This window comes from Dryobates pubescens, chromosome 11, assembly GCF_014839835.1.
Source record: "Dryobates pubescens isolate bDryPub1 chromosome 11, bDryPub1.pri, whole genome shotgun sequence".
NCBI classification, from domain to species: Eukaryota; Metazoa; Chordata; class Aves; order Piciformes; family Picidae; genus Dryobates; species Dryobates pubescens.
In genome coordinates, this window is record NC_071622.1 from 16,607,575 (window position 1) to 16,625,885 (window position 18,311).

Sequence of the window (18,311 nt, forward strand, 5' to 3'; positions counted from 1 at the left end):
TTTTTAAATCATTAAACTGGTTTACCTTTAGGGCATCAAGATTCAGCAAACACCAGGATATACAATACAGTTACATGGGGAGATGTAATAGCACTTATTCTAAAGAGACACCACATCACTCCTCATCAGCTGTGGTAATGGCATTAAAAATTGATGATTTGTTGTTTCTCCAAGGAACACTTTACCTTTTCAAGAGCTTCTAGGCTTGGTTGTTTCCTTTCAATCTTTTTCTTCAGCTGATTTATTTCTTGCTCTTTCTGGAGCAATTCAAACTCTTTTTCACGGAGTTCATCTTTAGAAATCTGGAGTTTCTTCTCTAAGATCTCAATCTGAGCAGAAAATGTAATTAAATCAGAACAGATATTCTAGTGAAGTCAGAACAACTTAAAAAAAGCAACACCCCAAGGAAAACTCATAACTCACTATTACCCCCGACTTTGGCTTCCCTTGTCAATACCTTATTTTACTTTGTCATTTATTTCCTTTATTGAAAGGGCAGTTTGGGAGCTGTATCTTATCAAGTGAAAAAAACATTTAATTTTTAGACTGCTATTTCCCTGCAGGTTTTTTTGGGTGTAGTAGACATAGAAAATATTTTTACTGGTACATTGAGGTACTCCTTCCCAGTAAGAAGTGTTTCACTCTTTGAGATTAAACCTGGCCAGCTATTGTGTCCTAGGACTAGACTCTCATAGAACTGTCTGCATTTTGTTGGGAAAACTGTGTTTTTGGGTTGTTTTTTTTAATAAAGTAAGAATTACCTGTTTATTGCATTCCTTAATTTCTAACTCCGACTTCTCTAAATTGCACTCTAATCGAATTATCTGTTGTTCCATTTCTCCCCTATGTTCACGAACTGTCATATCCAACTGTGTAATCTACAGACAAAGGAAGAAAAGGAACTCTCTTATTTTCAACCAGTATACACATTTTAAGAAACAACATTACAAAACATGACAGCAAAAAGAAACTAATCCTTTGTAGTGCCAAGAATATTCTCTCAAGCAGTCAATCTAAAAATACCCCCTAGCTATGCTTAAAAAAATTGGAGCCACAGACAAAGAGGAAAGTGGAAAGGTGGGAGAAACTGCACGTGTTTGGTCCTCAGATACACAGAATACAAACCCAGTTATCATTTTAAGCAGAATGTAATGAGTACCTTAGTACACTAATACATCTTGTTAGAAAGTGTCAAAAGTTTATCAAGGGGGGGAAAAAAAAAAAAAAAAAGTCAGAGAGAATAGTTTGGACTGAAAAGGATCATGCAGTACCAACATCCCTGCCATGGGCAGGGACACCTTCCACTAGACCAGGTTGATCAAAGGCCTATCTGACCCGGCCTTGAATACTACTCACAGATGGGGCACCCATATCCTTTCTGGGCAACCTGTTCTAGTGCCTCACCATTTGCACAGTGAAGAACTTCATCGTTACATCCAATTTAAATCTACCCTTTTTCAGTTCAAAGCCATCACTGCATGCCCTTGTCAAAAAAGACCCCCTCCAGTGTTTTTGTAGGTTTCCTTAAGGTACTGTAAAGCCACAATAAAGTCCTATTGCTCTGATAAATTCCCAGAGCAGCTAGGAGGACACTGCTGCAAGAATACATCAGGTGTGGCCTCCTGAAACTCACAGACTGAAAATATTTCAAATGAGCTACAAAAATTTTTCACAACCAATTTACTATTTCATAGTTAGAGGTTGGCTCCAATGCAAACCTGGAAAGGAATCTATCATTTCCAAGCAAACTTCAGTGCAGATACTTGCTTTATCAGCCATCAATGTAACAGTCATCCGCTAACTGTATTGGTAAGAAAGAATTACGGGACAAGTTTGCAGGAGGCTTCAGGTCAATCTAAACAGCAGTCTGTGCACTCATAGAGGAGCACAACCTGGTTTTCCTGGTACCATAAGACTTCAGTAGCATACAGCTAGTTTTGAGGGTGACACTGTGGCTATATTAACAGTACAGTTTGGAATGATGTATGAAGGCAGTGAAATCTAGCTGACTTTTTACAAGTTATCTACTGCATAATAAGAACAATTGTCAGTAACATAATTACAATTATCTGACCTGAGCCACTCTTTGTTTCAATTCCCAATTCCGTTCTTTCAATGCTTGGTCCATATCAAGGAGTTCTTGGGTTTTGCCTTCAATTTCTCCCTTGCAATACCTGAAAATCTCATATGTTTAACTGCTTAATGCACGTTCAGTTGCTTAGCTTCAAGTATCCGGCTTGAAAATCATGAGATTACTTAAAACTACTTTAAAATGTGAATCAGCTAACTGAACGCAAAGAAAACAAACCCAAATGAAATAATTAACTGTATTCCAGGTGGAGATTTACCAGTAACTTCCTTACTCATGTCATTCAATTGATGAGCAGGAAAATATAATTTTTTAAGAAGAGTAATACAGAAGCAAGTAATGTTAATTTATGGTCAGAAAGGAAATGGGACAGCTTTGCTATACATGCATTTCTGATAAAATTATTTCACAACTTCAGGATTCATTAAATAATCTCAGCAAATTTTAGAACAGAATTCCCCCCCAAATTCAGTATAATATCTAGAAATAAAAAGCGAGCTGAGGAGATGCAGTATCAAGTTATCTTACAGCCAGAAACACTTTAAATATTGTAGAGAGCTGCTAAAATGAAAAGGAAAAAAAAAAGAAGACCAAACCACTTGCAATTCCTAATGAAAAACTAACATAACTAAGTTTCTGTGATGGAAAAGACACCCAGCTTACCTGAGCTCAGTTGTTAGATCCATGATAACAACACGCTTCTCCTCCAGAGAGGACTGTGCATCCCGTAATGCATCTTGCAATGCCCGAAGCTGCGTCGAAGCAATTTTTAATTCTCCCTGGGCCTTCTGTAATGCAGATTGTAGTTCTTCTATTTTTTGTAAGGCTTCTTTGTGGTAAGTCTCACTGTGAAGCAGCTTATCTTCTAAATTATTTGCTATTTTACACATACCACAAAACACAAGATGTTTAATTGGTAAGTCAGAGCCTTTATGCAATACTGCTGCCTACTAGTACTTGTGGTCATAACAAACTTTTAGTAGTTTCAGGAAAATCTGCAAAAACAGTGATTTCTGATGTTATTCAACAACCTTTACATGACACACAAGACTTCGTTGGCTTTATTCAGCTCGTAATATACAACTAACTTGAAGTATAAGGAGGTTAACTCTTCGACCAAGAAAGTACAGAGACAACACAGTAACTGACTACGTAGTGCTATGGAGGAAGCAAGCAGAAAGCTAGTAAGCCTCCAGTTTAAAAGAACTGGAAAATTAAGTGGAGGAGGAGGGGCTGAAAAGTTTGTAATTTCCATAGATATTCTTGTGGGGTTTTCTGCTTGTTTTAAAGAGCTAAATTCTTGTAAATAGGTGTGGTGGGCATATGCCTTCCTTAAACCCAAGTGTCTTGCTTGAATGTGCATTGTCAGCTCACAGGGAAAATGACATTCATTTCCCTTGGGGTAAAGGTACATCCTACACAAGTGAGAATTTGCAAAAGTAAGTTAAAAAATGCCTGGGGAAGGGGGGTTAGAGTTTTTGGGGGGAGTGCAGTAGGATTTGTTTGCTTTGTTGTTGTGGACTTTTTTTTTTAGTTTTTATCTTAAAAACTTTGGAATTATCCATACATTAAAAAAAGAATAGGCCCTCCATAAAAATTCGTCTTTTTACAGACTTGATAGAAGAAAAAGGGAAAATGTAAATAATACAGAGAAATAGTACATGAAAGGAAGCCTAAGAAATAAAATTGCAAATTACCCTCATTTGCCTTTTCATTGAGCTTTGATTGTGCTTCTTGCAAAGTAACATTCAACTGATTTATCTGCATTGTTTTGTGTTCACCCTCTTCTTTTAACTGCACTACTTCTTTTTCCATACCAGTAAGTTCATTCTTGCACTGTTCCATCTCCAGTTTAATTTGTCTAAATAGAAGCAGCAACCAGAAAAATAACAACCAACAAACCTTGTAATAACAAAAGTGACACATATGCTTAAATGCTCCAAGACAAGCATTTGTGAATAAAACAGGAATGAAAAAGTGTCATTCTAAGTAGGGTTTTCTTGCTTTCCTAAAACCTACCATCTAGAATTACAAGCAACTTGACATAATTGTGAATTGAACTGCATTATGAAGTGCCTATTCAGGCAGTAAGGCTAACTAGGTTGCCAGGAAACACATTAATTCCATTAACTCTGTCGAAGACTCTTTCAGGAGCTCATGCCTCTCCTAGTTAGAAACTTCCAATCTTGGCTCACACAGATTCTGAATTCTTTGACTACATAGCTGAATACCATTTCAAGACAGCAATCTTTCTTATTGACAAGTCTCTCTGCATAACATACCTCTCAGTTATTCTTAACCTACCTGATTGTACTATTAAGTTCATCCACCTTCTGTCTGTTTAAATCTGCCTCCTGAGCAGCTAGACCAAGTTTCACCTCTACTTTTCTCAACTCAGCTTCGGCATGTGTTTTCTGCTTCTGAAGCTCTTGCTCCAAATTGGATACCTGTTTAAATGGGTATTTAAAATGTATTGGCACTTTCAAATTACATACCAGAGAATTATACATCCTTGCCTTGCAACTCTTGCAGTGAGAGTTTTAACACAGATTTTACATAATCCAAGACCAGAATTTTGCAGTCACATTTGAAAGACAGTTGCTAGTAAGCATATAAAGATTAAGAGGGACATAGAGACACTTGAATGTGTCCAGAGAAGGGCAATGAAGCTGGGGAGAGGCATTGAGCACAAGCCCTACAAGCTGGGGTTGTTTGGCCTGGAGAAGAGGAGGCTCAGGGGAGACCTTATTGCTGTCTACAACTACCTGAAGGGTGGTTGTAGCCAGGATGGGGTTGGTCTCTTCTCCCAGGCAACCAGCACCAGAATAAGAGGACACAGTCTCAAGCTGTGCCAGGGGAAGTTTTTGCTTGAGGTGAGGAGAAAGTTCTTCACCGAGAGAGTCGTTAGCCATTGGAATGTGCTGCCCAGGGAGGTGGTGGAGTCACCATCCCTGGAGTTGTTCAGGAGGGAACTGGATGTGGCAGTTAGTGCCATGGTTTAGTCATGAGGTCTGTGGTGACAGGTTGGACTTGATGATCTTTGAGGTCTCTTCCAACCTTGGTGATTCTGTGATTCAGCTTTCTGTGTTCGATTTTCCAAGTATTTAGCCCCTCTAAAGGTAGCTAGAGTTTCTGACAATAGAGAACCTGGTTTAAGACAAGACACTGAAGTCTTTGGTTTAGATATATCTAAAACAGTAAGTAATCAACCCAGTTATCAAAGAAATGTTCAGCTTTTACAAGTATTACAAAGACCTATATAAAAGCATTTAATCACCTGTCTTCTCACCGTACTGTACCTGTTTTTCAAGTTTAATTTGATTATCTTCCAGCTCCTCATTTCTAATAGTTTCTTGCTGCAACATTTGCTGCTGATGATGCAAAGTCTGTTGTAGGAGAATGTTTTGTTCCCTTGTATCCTGAATATTCTGATCTTTTATTTGTATTTCTTTCTGTAAATAACAAACCTGAAAACACATTTTCCCATTACAATAAAACATTTTTATTTGCACTCGCACCAGCTCTTCTCTTTGTTCTTAATGAGCACAGAATCACTTAAGATTCAGTAACACATCTGGCTCTGAATTTTGTTGCATTGCAGTTTCAACACCACATAAACACATCACAACTCATCACTGAATTGTGCATTTTAAAGTGAGGAAAGTAGTAACTTACAATCTTCAGTTTTTGGCTTCTTGCTTTCTAAATAGACCTAAACAAGTCAGTGTTTTAAAACCATATATAACAGATTTTTCATTTCTAAATTAGTGAATGACTTTTCTTTCTGTCTTTCTTGCTACTTTATTTCTCAGAAAGTCCTCGTTTTCCCCTTCAGATTTTGTTCTCAGTCCACCCCATTTATTTCTTCCTGCCTCTAAGACAAGAAAAAACAGGAATTCCAAGTGCCTAACTCATCACAAGTCAATTATGTATATCCAAGTTTATATTGCAATAGTGCGCTCTCAACTTTTTTCCTCAAGATAATGCTTTCTTTCCACTTCCTTCTGATTTTGTTACTTCTTTCAACAATTCATTTACTTCTTTCCCCTAAGCTTATGCATTTCTTAGTTACGATTTTCCTCTTTACCCTCACAAAAGGTAGTTTTATCCCAAGGCTTACTTTCTATTCACAGCTTGTGCTGCAAATTTTTTGTCTCTTAATTCATAAACTCAGATTAAATAACTCAAAACAAGTGTTCTCAGGAATACATAAGAATCATTAAACAAGCTGTTACCTCTTCAGACTTTTTTTTGAGCTGATTTTCAAATATCTCCTTATTTTCTTGTGACTGACTCAAATACAGTGCAACTTCTTCCTTACACACATTTAGTGCTGACTCAAGTTGTCTCACCTAGTTAAATGTAACAGATTTAACCAATTAGTTAAAACTGCATGCAATGGGGTTTTTTTAACCAGACTAAACAAAAAAGGCATTAAAAAACTCTATCTTGTTTATGTCAAATGTCTGGCAAACTGTATTTTTACGTAAAGAGTATTTTAAAACAAGCACAGAAGACTATGATAAATTTTAAAACTGAAATATCAATACCAAAATTAACCCACCATATTTTATTATACAGGGAACTGCATCAAGAAATTTGGAATGATCATCATGGGTTGCAACAAGTCTTTTTTCAAAAGTAACATTCAGATCTTAACACAATTCCTCTCAGAAAGCTATGAAACAGCTGTTTGCTTTTTTCTTTCTTTCTGTACTGAGATACATTGCCCAAGCTCTACCAGAAAGGTAAAACTTAGAATAGAATAAACCAGGTTGGAAGAGACCTTCAAGATCATCAAGTCCAACCTATCTTTGAGCAATATCAGCATGGTTTAGCTATTTTACACTTTTACTATTAATTTGGATGAGTGATCTCTAACAAACATAACCTCAAATGGATAACAACTGCAATGAGCAAACCCCCAGAGATCTTAAGCCATTGTAATTAAAGATTCCTTAACTACTGGGTTTCAATTTTAAGAGCACTTTTATCATCAACTGGATTTGTGAGGCATTTCGCTGCAGATTGGCTAATGTTTCCAATGCTACCAGTTCTCTGAACTATATTGGATCATATACCCCTCCACCCACCAGTTTCTTTAGAGCTAATTTATACTGGGTCTTGATTTTGGAGAACATCCCAAATACTGTGAAGTCACTTAGACAGAAAACTGATCCAACACAAGTTGGAACAAGCATGCTACCAGTTAAGACCCCAGTGTCCTCTCCAAGTGATAATCTGAGGATTTAATACCGTTTGAAACCTGATTGTAGTACATGAGCACATGGCAATGGTTTATTGAAATAGTGCTGCAAGTGCTGCATAGAAAATATTTCTCAGGCAAATAATAGGAAGTGGTATAGATGGCTAAAACACATAACCAGTATTATATTTTAAACATTTGTGATACTGTATGTCCTATCTAGGGCAAACACCTACATAACATTATCTTTGTTAGACAGTGTTTCACTTCAAGAATACAAAAAGCACAATTCTGCCCTGTTTGTAACTACGATAATTTAATAACACAATTATGCATTGCATAATCTGTTACTGCAGGTTTCATCATACTTCTCAATTAAAAAAAAAACAGTTGAAAAACTCCAGACTAATGACTTGTGAAACATTTATATGAGACAGAGTTCTATAAAGCAGCCTTAATACAGTTTTTCTATAGAAGATAAAAGGAAATACACCATTACTGCAAGTTTTTAAACTATTAATTGAAAATTACAGAGATCTTACTAACTTTGATTGTTTCTTCTGTTAGCTGACTTTTCAGCATCTTCAGTCCTTGATCTTTCTTGACATTTTGATTCTCCATTTCCTGTTTGTACATTTTTATTCAAGAGAACAAAATGTAAACATGGTAACAGTAATCTAACTAATAAAACTCACCTTAAAAAAAAATAGGGAAAAAAAATACATATGTATTTAGAACACAATTGCTTGTGTACTATATTTGTGTGCAGCCTGCTTTGAATTGGATTTCATTCCTGGTAAGTGTACCTTCATACTCTTCAACAGTAGGAATTACTAAAAGGAATAAAAAGTTGCCATAATAGACCGTTCTTGGGCTTTCACCTTGTGCCAAAGATATGCAATTGTTCTTTGACATTTGCTAAAGGACAAGGCAGAAGCATACAAAGAATGCTGAGATAGAAAATAAGGGTCACCTAAGTTTGTACAACATATAGTAGTAGTAGCTGGGGACTACACACGATTCAATCAATTACTCAAACAGGAATTAAGAAACAAATATGTAAAACACAAGTATATTTTGGTTTTTTTCCCCACGTGTTTACAGACATGTTTTTCATCATTAGTAGTGGCTTGTTTGATCTGCATTTAAAGAATAAGACAACCTTACCTCTCTGCTCTCAATCAGAAGTCCATCCAATGAGTCAATGTGATGCTGTTTGTGTATAATATCTTGTTGCAAAACAGAGATTATTTTCTCTCGTTCAATGAATTGTTGATGTTGCTCCTCCAGCTCTGTCTGAAGCTGTAAGTAATTAATGCTTTAGTTTTAGTAAGATTTTTCAGAGAATTTGTACATCTAAATACACAGTTCTATTCATCCATCATTTTAAGATTAAAAAGTAAATGCATTCCTACCATAGTATCAGTCAGGGTTGGAAGGGACCACAAGGATCATCTAATTCCAACCCCCCTGCCATGGGCAGGGACACCCCACACACACACACACACACACTGGCCAGAGCCTCATCCAGCCTGGTCTTAAACACCTCCAGGGATGGGGCCTCAACCACCTCCCTGGACAACCTATTCCAGGGCTTCACCACTCTCATGGTGAAGAACTTCCTCCTCACATGCAGCCTGAATCTCCCCACCTCCAGCTTCATTCCATTCCCCCTAATCCTATCACTACCATCAGCAGTATTGCACATTTCTAAAAATATTGAGAAACCCCAAATGCTTAATCTTTTAAAGCAGCAGGAGAATCAAAAGAATGAAGGCAGGCCGATGGTAATTGGCTGTCATCAGCCAAGACATTAAGACACGGATGTGTTCTTCAGTAAAAGGTGGCAAGCTCCCCAAGCAGCTAAAAATAGACATGGTTATATGGTTCTAATCATGTGAAGCAACAGAATTCTTCTCTAAAGACTGAAAACCCAACTGACAGTTCACCCTCAACACAGACACTCATAAGGCTCAGGCTGGCAGAGGTTCAGCAAACAAAAAAAATATTGTTAGAAGCCCACATAGTTTAACCCTAGTAGGCAAAGAGTAACAGTGTTCTTCCCAAGTCCCCATTTCTCTTCAATTGAGCAGAAAATAGCATATTATGAGATTGTGTAATGTTCAATGGAAAATGAACTACAAACAGGAAGTGCAGGGAGAAGATACAACCTTTACTATAAATTTTTAATTGGACATCTATTTCAGAGATACTAAAGAGACAAAGAAATCGGCACAGTAAAAAAGTTAACAAGTATATCAGTCATACAAGGAAGGTCTTACCAGTTCAATCTGTTTCTCCATCTCTTTGTGCTGCTGAAGGTGAACCAACTTGGCTTTTTCAAAAGCAGAAGTTATTTGCCCATATTCTTCACTAATAGTTGTTTCCAGCTCATGAATATGTCTGTTTTTATCCTGGGAAACAGCAACAACAGAATAGACTTAATAGAAACATTCATGTGTGATATTAAATAGTGGCTTATTTGATGATCAGGTTCCTAGATTTCATAAAAGGACACCACAGAAAATACTGAATTTATACATAGTATGGGTCATCTCAAAGAATGCCACACCTGGAACACAGGTATGGGATGCCACTAAATGCAGTCACACTACAGAGATGAGGTATCTGCTGAGGTTGTCTGCTTGCACAGATTACATCAAATGAAGCAAGGAACTTCTGACAAACTCTATATTCACATGGATAGATGGAATCCTTTAAACACAGATTTCCATTTGAAAGGAACCATATCAATAGTTTCCTTTTCTAGCAATCTAAGACTCCTTCCCAAAACTATCTAATGATATTCAGACTGTAATTCACAGTGCTCCAAGTGTTAAAAACCTTTCTTGACTTACAACCATTTAGGAGACCCTTATTCGTAGATCTGTATGTATTTCACTGAAACGGCAACGCTACCATTGATCACAACAGGACCACAGTTTCACTGCACTTATGGTCAAAAGGAAAAAGTAACATGTCCACTAATAACTCACCATGTTCAAAAGCAGGGGGGAAAAAAAAAGTTACAAATAACACATGATACAGTTTAAAACCTGGGGATCTGAAAGTCTATCCATTTTGAATAGATGGAGTAATACTGCTTTAAACTTAGACTTTAACCTTCATTTGTGTTTTCACAGAAATGTAGCTTGTCACAGAGAACATTTTACCATGAGTTCCTGTTCCAGCTCAGAATTTCTTGCTGCAGCAGTGGAATAAGCAATAGTCTTTTCTTCCAGTTGTTTCTCAAGTGCAGAAATTTGAGAAGATTTCTTTGTTATCTGAAATTGAAGGTGTCACAAAACAGCACAAAGACAATCAGCTCAGGTTTATTCAAGTATTTGTATATATCTTCTGATCACCAATTCCATTTCAGTATTTTTAATTACTTTTTTTTTTTTTTAATTTTGCTATGATCTATGAAACTTCACTGCTCACACAGAAGAATTCAGGACGATTTACCTCATATCTATCCAATTCTATCAGGGCCATGAGTCAATTAGCTATTATGCATTTGTAACACTTATGGTCATTAGGAAATCCAGCGGAATGGGATTTGCAGTAATTCTATAAACACATTAGCACCAGAATGTAAGCATAATAATTTTAACTTATTCAAACCAGGTAAGAGCTATCTGAAGCTTAATTTCTTTCTTTTGAGACTACTGGATAAGGGTGTTAATCTCTGGCAATAGTACTAACATTTAGTAAAGAAAAATAAAGGTGTTTCATCAACGTTTCCTAAGACTATACATCAATTCAACTATACCACCACAATAAGACTACGTACTGGGCATATTTTCCATGTAATTCATAATATCACAGTATCACAGTACTGCGAAGCCCAGTAACTACAACAGCTTTAAAACAAGATTTCTGGCAGCAAACAAGCTAAGGCAGTAGCTTGTTGAGCAAGCAGAAAAACTTATTTTCCACTTAAGTAAGCCAGATTTTAAAATTAACACAGCAATTGCAGTTTTCCTGTAACTATTGCCTTAACTACCTTTGATTACTGAATCAAGCAAAAAGAGATGTATTTTTCCAGTGCTGCTAAAAACCTACTTCTTTCTCTAAGCTACCAGTTTTAGAGGCTTTCTTCAATAGGTCTTCCTGTATGATTTGAAGCTGACTTGCTCTCTGATCCATGCTGGTCTTCAAAGAAGACTTCTCATCCTCTGCTTTTGTCAGTTGGGCACGTAATTCTCTTAACTCTCTCTGGAATCTTTGCTTCTCCTTTTCAAATTTTTTGCTGATAAGTTCCAACTGTTGACATTTTCTCCTCTCTAAAGTTAAAAAAAAGTTTAATTTATAAAAGAACACACAAACCAGCAAGCAAGCAAGCAATCTCACACACCAAAGAGAGGAAAAATATGATTTAATGACAGCACATTGAACTAACACATGTAGTATTCAGAAAAAAAAGACTTGGGTGGGTTTTTTTTTTTTCCCCCCCATAATCTAACTGAAAGCAGTGACTCATAAAAACAATCTTCCCTCACAAAACAAAGTCTACCATCTTCTTAAAAAAAAAAACAAACAACAAAAGAGAGTAACATTAAGCAACACTGTATAGATGCCCCAAAGTCATTTCATGGAACACTCTTAATAGTTATTGCAAAAGAAACTGCAGAAATTCTGCAACAGCAGGACAAGGAGAAATCAAAGATAATATGGAGACCTTCACATAACTTGCATCAAAAAGAAAGCAACCACCACAGAGCTCTATTTCAACACAAGATGTAGCTTAGATATTGCTGAACAAATAACTAACTTGCAAAAGGAAGCATACTGTGCTAGGAGACCATGACAACTCCCAGAATTTCAAGGTGTTAAAGCGTTCCCTGTTCAATCAAAGCATATCTATTAATGCAGCTATATTTAAGTAATGCTACAGAAACAATTTAAAAGCTCCCAAAAATTGCTATTCTGTGGATTAGTCAGTACTGCACAAGCTATTTCAATAAGTTTACCTTCTTGACTTCTGACCAATTTTACAGGCTCTGTTTCCAGGCCACATAATCTGTGATTTTCTTGTCTTTCATTATCACTGGAAAGATGCTCAGCTCCACCACAGTTTGTTAAGTTTGCAGAAGGCTTTCGAATTTCTGTTTCTTCTGCTGCTAGTTTAATGCTACTATAAGAGAGGAGACAATTATTTAACATTCTTTCTACACGCCTACCCTAATACCACCTTGTTATCTGCTTATTCTTTCTGGTTCCTGAATTATGGAAAGTTATACCTTAGGTCAGCAATCGAAGGTTTATTCAACTGACAACACGATTCAGAGAGGGCTTCTTTCGTTGAGGAACTGGACAGCTGGTGTTTCAAGTACTGCCATTTAAACTAGAAGTTAAAGGGGAAAAACCCTATCAATTTATTATTGCCTCACAGTGTGATTAATTCATGTGTTATACTATCATATAAAGGTTAAGACACATAAGCAGGATGATAAAACTGGGTAACATGATCACTAAAATTGTTCTAAGTAGGTGTTTGCAAAGTACTGCAGATATGTCTCATGCTAGAAGAAATTACAGGCATTAAGGCCACCTGAAACTGCGACCATTCCTTTATATATCTTTGTATGGGTACTGAAGTATGAACATTTTTGCTGTGACAAATCAAATAAATGGAGATACTGCCAGTAATGGCATGTTTTGAACTTCTCACATCATGCTTCCTTTCAGTTTGATGACTGTGTTTGATACCCACTTTTCTCAAGTTACAGATGACTGTTTCCTTCAATTGCTAGAATAATCCCATTTTTTTCCACCAGAAAATTCACATGTATTTTCCAAAAAGGGTCCTACATCAATTTTTAAGGCTCTTCAAAGTAATTTTCTGTGGTCACAACAGCCCAAAACAAAACAATACAAAATTCTCCAGAACGAATACACTCTTGGTTTCATTACAGCTACTCATGTTTATACTTCAAAACCAAAGATATCTAATGTAATTTGTACTCCTGACTTCCTAAGTCTGTCTAGCTCTTCCTGACTTCCTAAGCAGTTCCTCCAGTAACCTCAGGCAGTTCACAACTTTGTTTTCACATGCCTCTCCCAATCACAGTCAGCGTACCCCTAAACTTCACCAATACAAGCTTCAGACTCATAAAACAGGCTCCATATTGGTAACAGGAAAAAAAAAAGTTTATTTGCAGCCAGGGAAGATGTGCCTTCTCTTTCCCAGCAAAGAACATTTTAGAATTCCTTCGAAAAATCTCTCCTGCCCTGATTTCTCCATTGCTGAGACTGACATCAACTCTGGCTGTGTGACACACTGACTTCTTACTGTTCTGCTCTGCTTCATATAACAGGACATCATCAGGTGTTAGAGAATACACATGCATCTGAGGAATCAATACATAGAGGAATGGAAAGAGTAATTTTAAATGCTTGCTAATTAATCTATTCCAACAGACATACTCCTTGTTCTTGAATAAGGCAAAAGTAAACAAATTAAATAAAACATGTCATTCATGTATCTTGAATAGTGAAGGTCTTTTACTCCAACTGTTTCTCAAGAACATCACAGGATTTCCACACAGTATCAATTTAAGACACATAATACAATTTTTAAGGCTGTATCTCTTACTGTACCTCTTCAGATGTATTTAGACACAACTGGGAAATAATGGTTTCTAGGATGTTGAGCTCTTCTCTCAAGTCTTCAATTTCTTGATAGCATAATTTCAATCGGTTATTTTGCTGTGCAGTAAGAGCTCTTAGCTCTGCATTTTCACTTATTAGAGCATTTTTCTCTTTCAGTACTACTTCTTTTTCACAAACTTCACTCTCAAGATCAATGATCTTCTGATTGGACTGAGTCAGCATTGATAACATTTCAGCATTTTTTGCCTCTAGAGTCTTAATTTCTTCTTTTGTGCTATGATTTTCTTCTCTTAATTGCCTAGAAAAAGTATACCCATTTAGAAGTTATAGCTCAGTATAGAGGATTTTCATTAAAAGAACATGCCACACTATACTCTTTTACTAGTTTCCTCCTCCTCAAAATATAGGATTAATTCTATACAAAAGACAGAAGACTTTACACTGCTTTACTAGGCTTTCACTGTTCCTAAGGACCAAGATAACATATTAAGACTGAGCTAGTCTAGCATTCTGCTACTAAAAGGAGTAAAGATCCTATTTATTTTCTCACATTTTATCTGACTCTAGAGTGAGCAAACTGTATTTTTAGCCCATCACAAATTATTTATTTTATTAGATACCTGCTGATTTAGCAAACCAAATTAGCTTAAAGGTCCTGATGAGTGCCAAATCCAGTGCAAGTTTGGAGAGAAAAAAGGCAGTCTAGAGGAAAAGCTCTCACAAGTAGGAGAGAACTATTAAAGCAGGCTCAAGCTAGTATAGAAGTATCCACACACTGCTCAACCCTACCAAAATGCACTAAATAATTAAGACAGAAATCTGAATGCAGACAGCACATGAAGGGCATAAATAAAATTGTCTGTGTTGTTTGTCCAAACCTAATAATCCTGAAGACTACCAATAGCTGTCTTCATTAATGAATTACTAAAAGACTTCTGAAACTAAGAAAGGTTCAGCTTGAAGAAACATGCAAGGAGCGTAAGAGTTTTCAACTGTGGGAAAAGACCTTGGTGTGGGAACAGAGTGGCAGCAAAAAAATGATTCGACATTTCCAGAAGTTGCAGCCAGAATCAAAACCTCTGTTCAGGCCCAAGTGCAGCCTCCTCATGCCAAGAGTAGCCTTCATTCTAGCTAGAGTCCAAAAAGACTGTGCAGCAAGTTGGGACTCACACCTGGCAGTGTAAATATGCTCATTGGTACTTTCTCAGGAGCACACACATGAGCAGGCTGCAGGCAGCAGAACAGGTATGCATAAAGCCAGAGTACCTGCATCTCCTACAGAAGCAATGTGTGAGCAATTGAACCTACACTCCAGGAAGGCATGGAATTACTATGAATGTGGCAGCATGCAGCATTAGAACAGGCATTTTCTTCTTAAGTAACAGCACAGAGATCTTTCAAAGCCCTTGCATTACCTTAATTGCTCTTCTAGGATGTCTAGATTCTTTCTGTAGCTGACACAGGTTTCATTCAACTTCTCTTTTTCTTTTTCACAGCTAATTAAACGTTTTCCCAAGACTACTTCTTCAGCTTTAACCTTAAAAAGCAATGTTGGTTTTTGTTACTGTACAACAATTATCTTGGCTTCCTTGCCCAACAGGCTTTTAAAGAATACTGTAAACATGATGCTTTTTTTCATTCTGCTACACCTACAGATAATTCTGTTGTGCAGAAAACAAAAGAGGCAAAAAAACTTTTCTTTTTTTTTCCCCTGTAATTTGGGGAAAAAATAACATTCTTTTGGTTTACTATATTAAGGCACATTTGTGGCTGGCAATATCCTTCCACAAGGAAAGAAGTGTAATCAAATAAAAATTCTCTGTAACAGCTGTCTCAGGCCTGTATCTTTTCCCCCACAAGGCAGGAAGCCCTAACAATATTGACCATTAGAACATTACTTCATTTTCATCTCAGCTCTTCTCTAGATCATGTTTAATTAAAAAAGATATAAAGATGGGGTCAAAAGAGTCCTTTTAAAAGGATCATATAATTCTAAAATGTAAAATTGGCAGCTGGCAAGCAAGAAACAGAATAAACAGCAGCAGTATCAGAATTACCTCCAAGAAGCAGCCTGTCCACAATGCAAAGACAGTTTAAAAGGGTAACTGAAGTTACCAGCATGAACAGTTGTTTACCCTGTTCCACTTCTTTCAGGTCTTTACCACCAACAAGCAGAAAGAAGGTGAACTCATGGCTGTCTGCTTCCTAGCTTACTGGAAGAAGCAAAATCCTAATAGCATGCCAAAAACAAGTGAAGAAATAACTCTTACCTTATCCAATGTTTCAGTCATTTTCTCTTTATACTTTTTGAACGCTTTTGTCAGCTCCTCCGCATTCAACAAAGCTTCATTTCTCTGCTGTTCTGCTCTGCAAAGAACCATACCAAGTTTAAAAATCACACATTTCAGTCATTATGTAACTACCTCCTCCAGTTAAAGTCAACCACTAAATTCACTGCTGCAGGTAGCTTATCTTCCTACAGGTTTCCACATGCTAGGTAACAAAACGTTTTACATGTGGCATATAGTAGCTTTAAATATAGTTTTTGCATAATAATATAAAGTTTCATTAAGACACTTTTGATTCCACTTCAAAAAGTTTGATCTGCATCACCCTCCTGTCCCTCACAGTAAAAGTCCATTTTAGGGACTGGGATAACACACTTAATAAGCAGAAGGCAGCAGTGCTCCTTAAAATTCAAACTGCTTGAGGGGAACTATCCAAAGAATTTGTTGTGATGGAATTGTTGTGAGATTGACAGTATAAACTGTTTGGAGGGTACTGTAGAGACAGCATCAATAACAGTAAAGGAAGCTGAGACTAGGGTTTTATCTGGTGAGCCACTGTTCAAAGGAGCAACCCAAAGAGCCTGCTATTTTGCTCTGTTACTCTGTGTCTGCCCTTTTCTTACTTTTCCCTACTGTTACTTACAAGGGAAAAAGTTGGAACAGTAACCTCAAGACAGCTCAGGTATTCAGTCACTTCAGGATACCCAACACAGGCACACAAGAATCACCACTGCTCAATTAACATTTGCTTCTCCTCTACTAAGGGAGTCACTGGGCAGAGGGCAAGTGCCTCATTTAACTACAGCCTACCCTCAGATCAATATTTTTCAGTCTGAGGACCATTGCCAATATAGATAGAGCAAAAATGTTCAGAGAAGGGGATAAAGGAATTTTAGACTAAAAAGCAAAATATTCTTAGTCTAAAACACTTCAGTTTGCTTGGCCAAAGAATACTAAGTGGTTTTAACTACTGATTAAAAGCAAACAGTAATAATTGCTAATACTAACCATCACACAGTGTGTTGTCTTCAACACCTGGCAGGAGCTCAGTTTTTCTGAAGTACCAAAATATTTAAATTCACAGCTAGCAACTAAGTACAGCTAGTTCCAACCCCACATGCACTGAATTAATTGTGGACATAAATCAACATTTCTTCACCAGTAGTGCAAGTCCCACTGTATCTGTAGGAGGGTTAATGTCATGGGTAGATAGGGAATCTAAAGGAGATTTTTGCATTCAAAAGGCTCATGAAATGCTTTCCAGAGTCATTAACTCAGTTAATTTTTGTTCCAAGTGAAGTACTAAATGAAATGGGCAGGTAGGAATATTTTTACATATTCCTCTCATTTCTTTAAAATTACATTTTGTGGTGATAGGATTGTATATAGTGCGTATATAGCAAGTTGCAATAGCTGAAAGAAATTACACAACCCTCACAGCAGCCACACAGCCTCTAGGCTAAATGAGGCAACAAGAAGGGGAAAAGGGAATTGGCATGGAATTATAGCATCATACAGAGATGAGAGATTGAAGAAAACATGAAAACATTCTCTTAGTTAAACTGTGCTTCTATCAGTTTCCTCATATCAGTCCCAAAATTACAGCACTGAGTATTGCTGAATACTGAGCATACACTGCAGGTTTGTGCAAGAGAAAGTTAAAAGTAAATGAGGAAAAATACATTCGGGACACACTTCAGCTCTCTGCTACAACACATCTGCTCTGAAGAGGAGAAAAAAAAACGGTGATACAACTGGTTACTAGTGTACAGTATCTGCAACTACCAGTAGATTTTAAAGATTTTAAAGTGCCTATTTAAACAAGTATCTTAACACAAAATTTCCCCATTTCAAAACCCAACACATCCTTAAAGCTAAGAAAACATTTGATTCCCTAATGTGAACATCTGCCAATGCAAACAAACATTTATGCACTATTATTCTGTATTCAATGTATTAAAATTACTTAGCTACCTCTTTCCCTGCTTGCTTCGTTCAATGAACTCAGTTTTCAAATTTTTGTAGTCCTTTTTATATCTTTGCAACATGTTTTCTCTTTCCATTCCTGTTTTCTGGCTTTGCTCCAGTTTATCTTCTGCATCTCTAGCAAATA

The 18,311-nt window shown here is 36.8% G+C and overlaps 1 protein-coding gene across 1 annotated transcript in view; it reads right to left on the reverse strand.

Annotated features, from left to right (window-relative positions):
* Positions 1-18,311, reverse strand: part of CCDC18 (coiled-coil domain containing 18) — a 22,334-nt gene continuing 4,023 nt past the window's right edge. The window contains exons 6-24 of the mRNA XM_054165066.1: positions 18,173-18,301; positions 16,181-16,277; positions 15,326-15,447; positions 13,899-14,208; positions 12,539-12,642; positions 12,269-12,432; positions 11,361-11,581; positions 10,469-10,579; positions 9,578-9,709; positions 8,463-8,597; positions 7,842-7,919; positions 6,325-6,441; positions 5,389-5,556; positions 4,394-4,536; positions 3,787-3,950; positions 2,753-2,966; positions 2,075-2,174; positions 762-878; positions 1-329 (exon numbers count right to left, since the gene is read on the reverse strand). Coding sequence (XP_054021041.1) covers positions 144-329; positions 762-878; positions 2,075-2,174; positions 2,753-2,966; positions 3,787-3,950; positions 4,394-4,536; positions 5,389-5,556; positions 6,325-6,441; positions 7,842-7,919; positions 8,463-8,597; positions 9,578-9,709; positions 10,469-10,579; positions 11,361-11,581; positions 12,269-12,432; positions 12,539-12,642; positions 13,899-14,208; positions 15,326-15,447; positions 16,181-16,277; positions 18,173-18,301 — 2,812 coding nt within the window. The 3' untranslated portion in view covers positions 1-143. The remainder of the gene's footprint in view (positions 330-761; positions 879-2,074; positions 2,175-2,752; positions 2,967-3,786; positions 3,951-4,393; positions 4,537-5,388; positions 5,557-6,324; positions 6,442-7,841; positions 7,920-8,462; positions 8,598-9,577; positions 9,710-10,468; positions 10,580-11,360; positions 11,582-12,268; positions 12,433-12,538; positions 12,643-13,898; positions 14,209-15,325; positions 15,448-16,180; positions 16,278-18,172; positions 18,302-18,311) is intronic.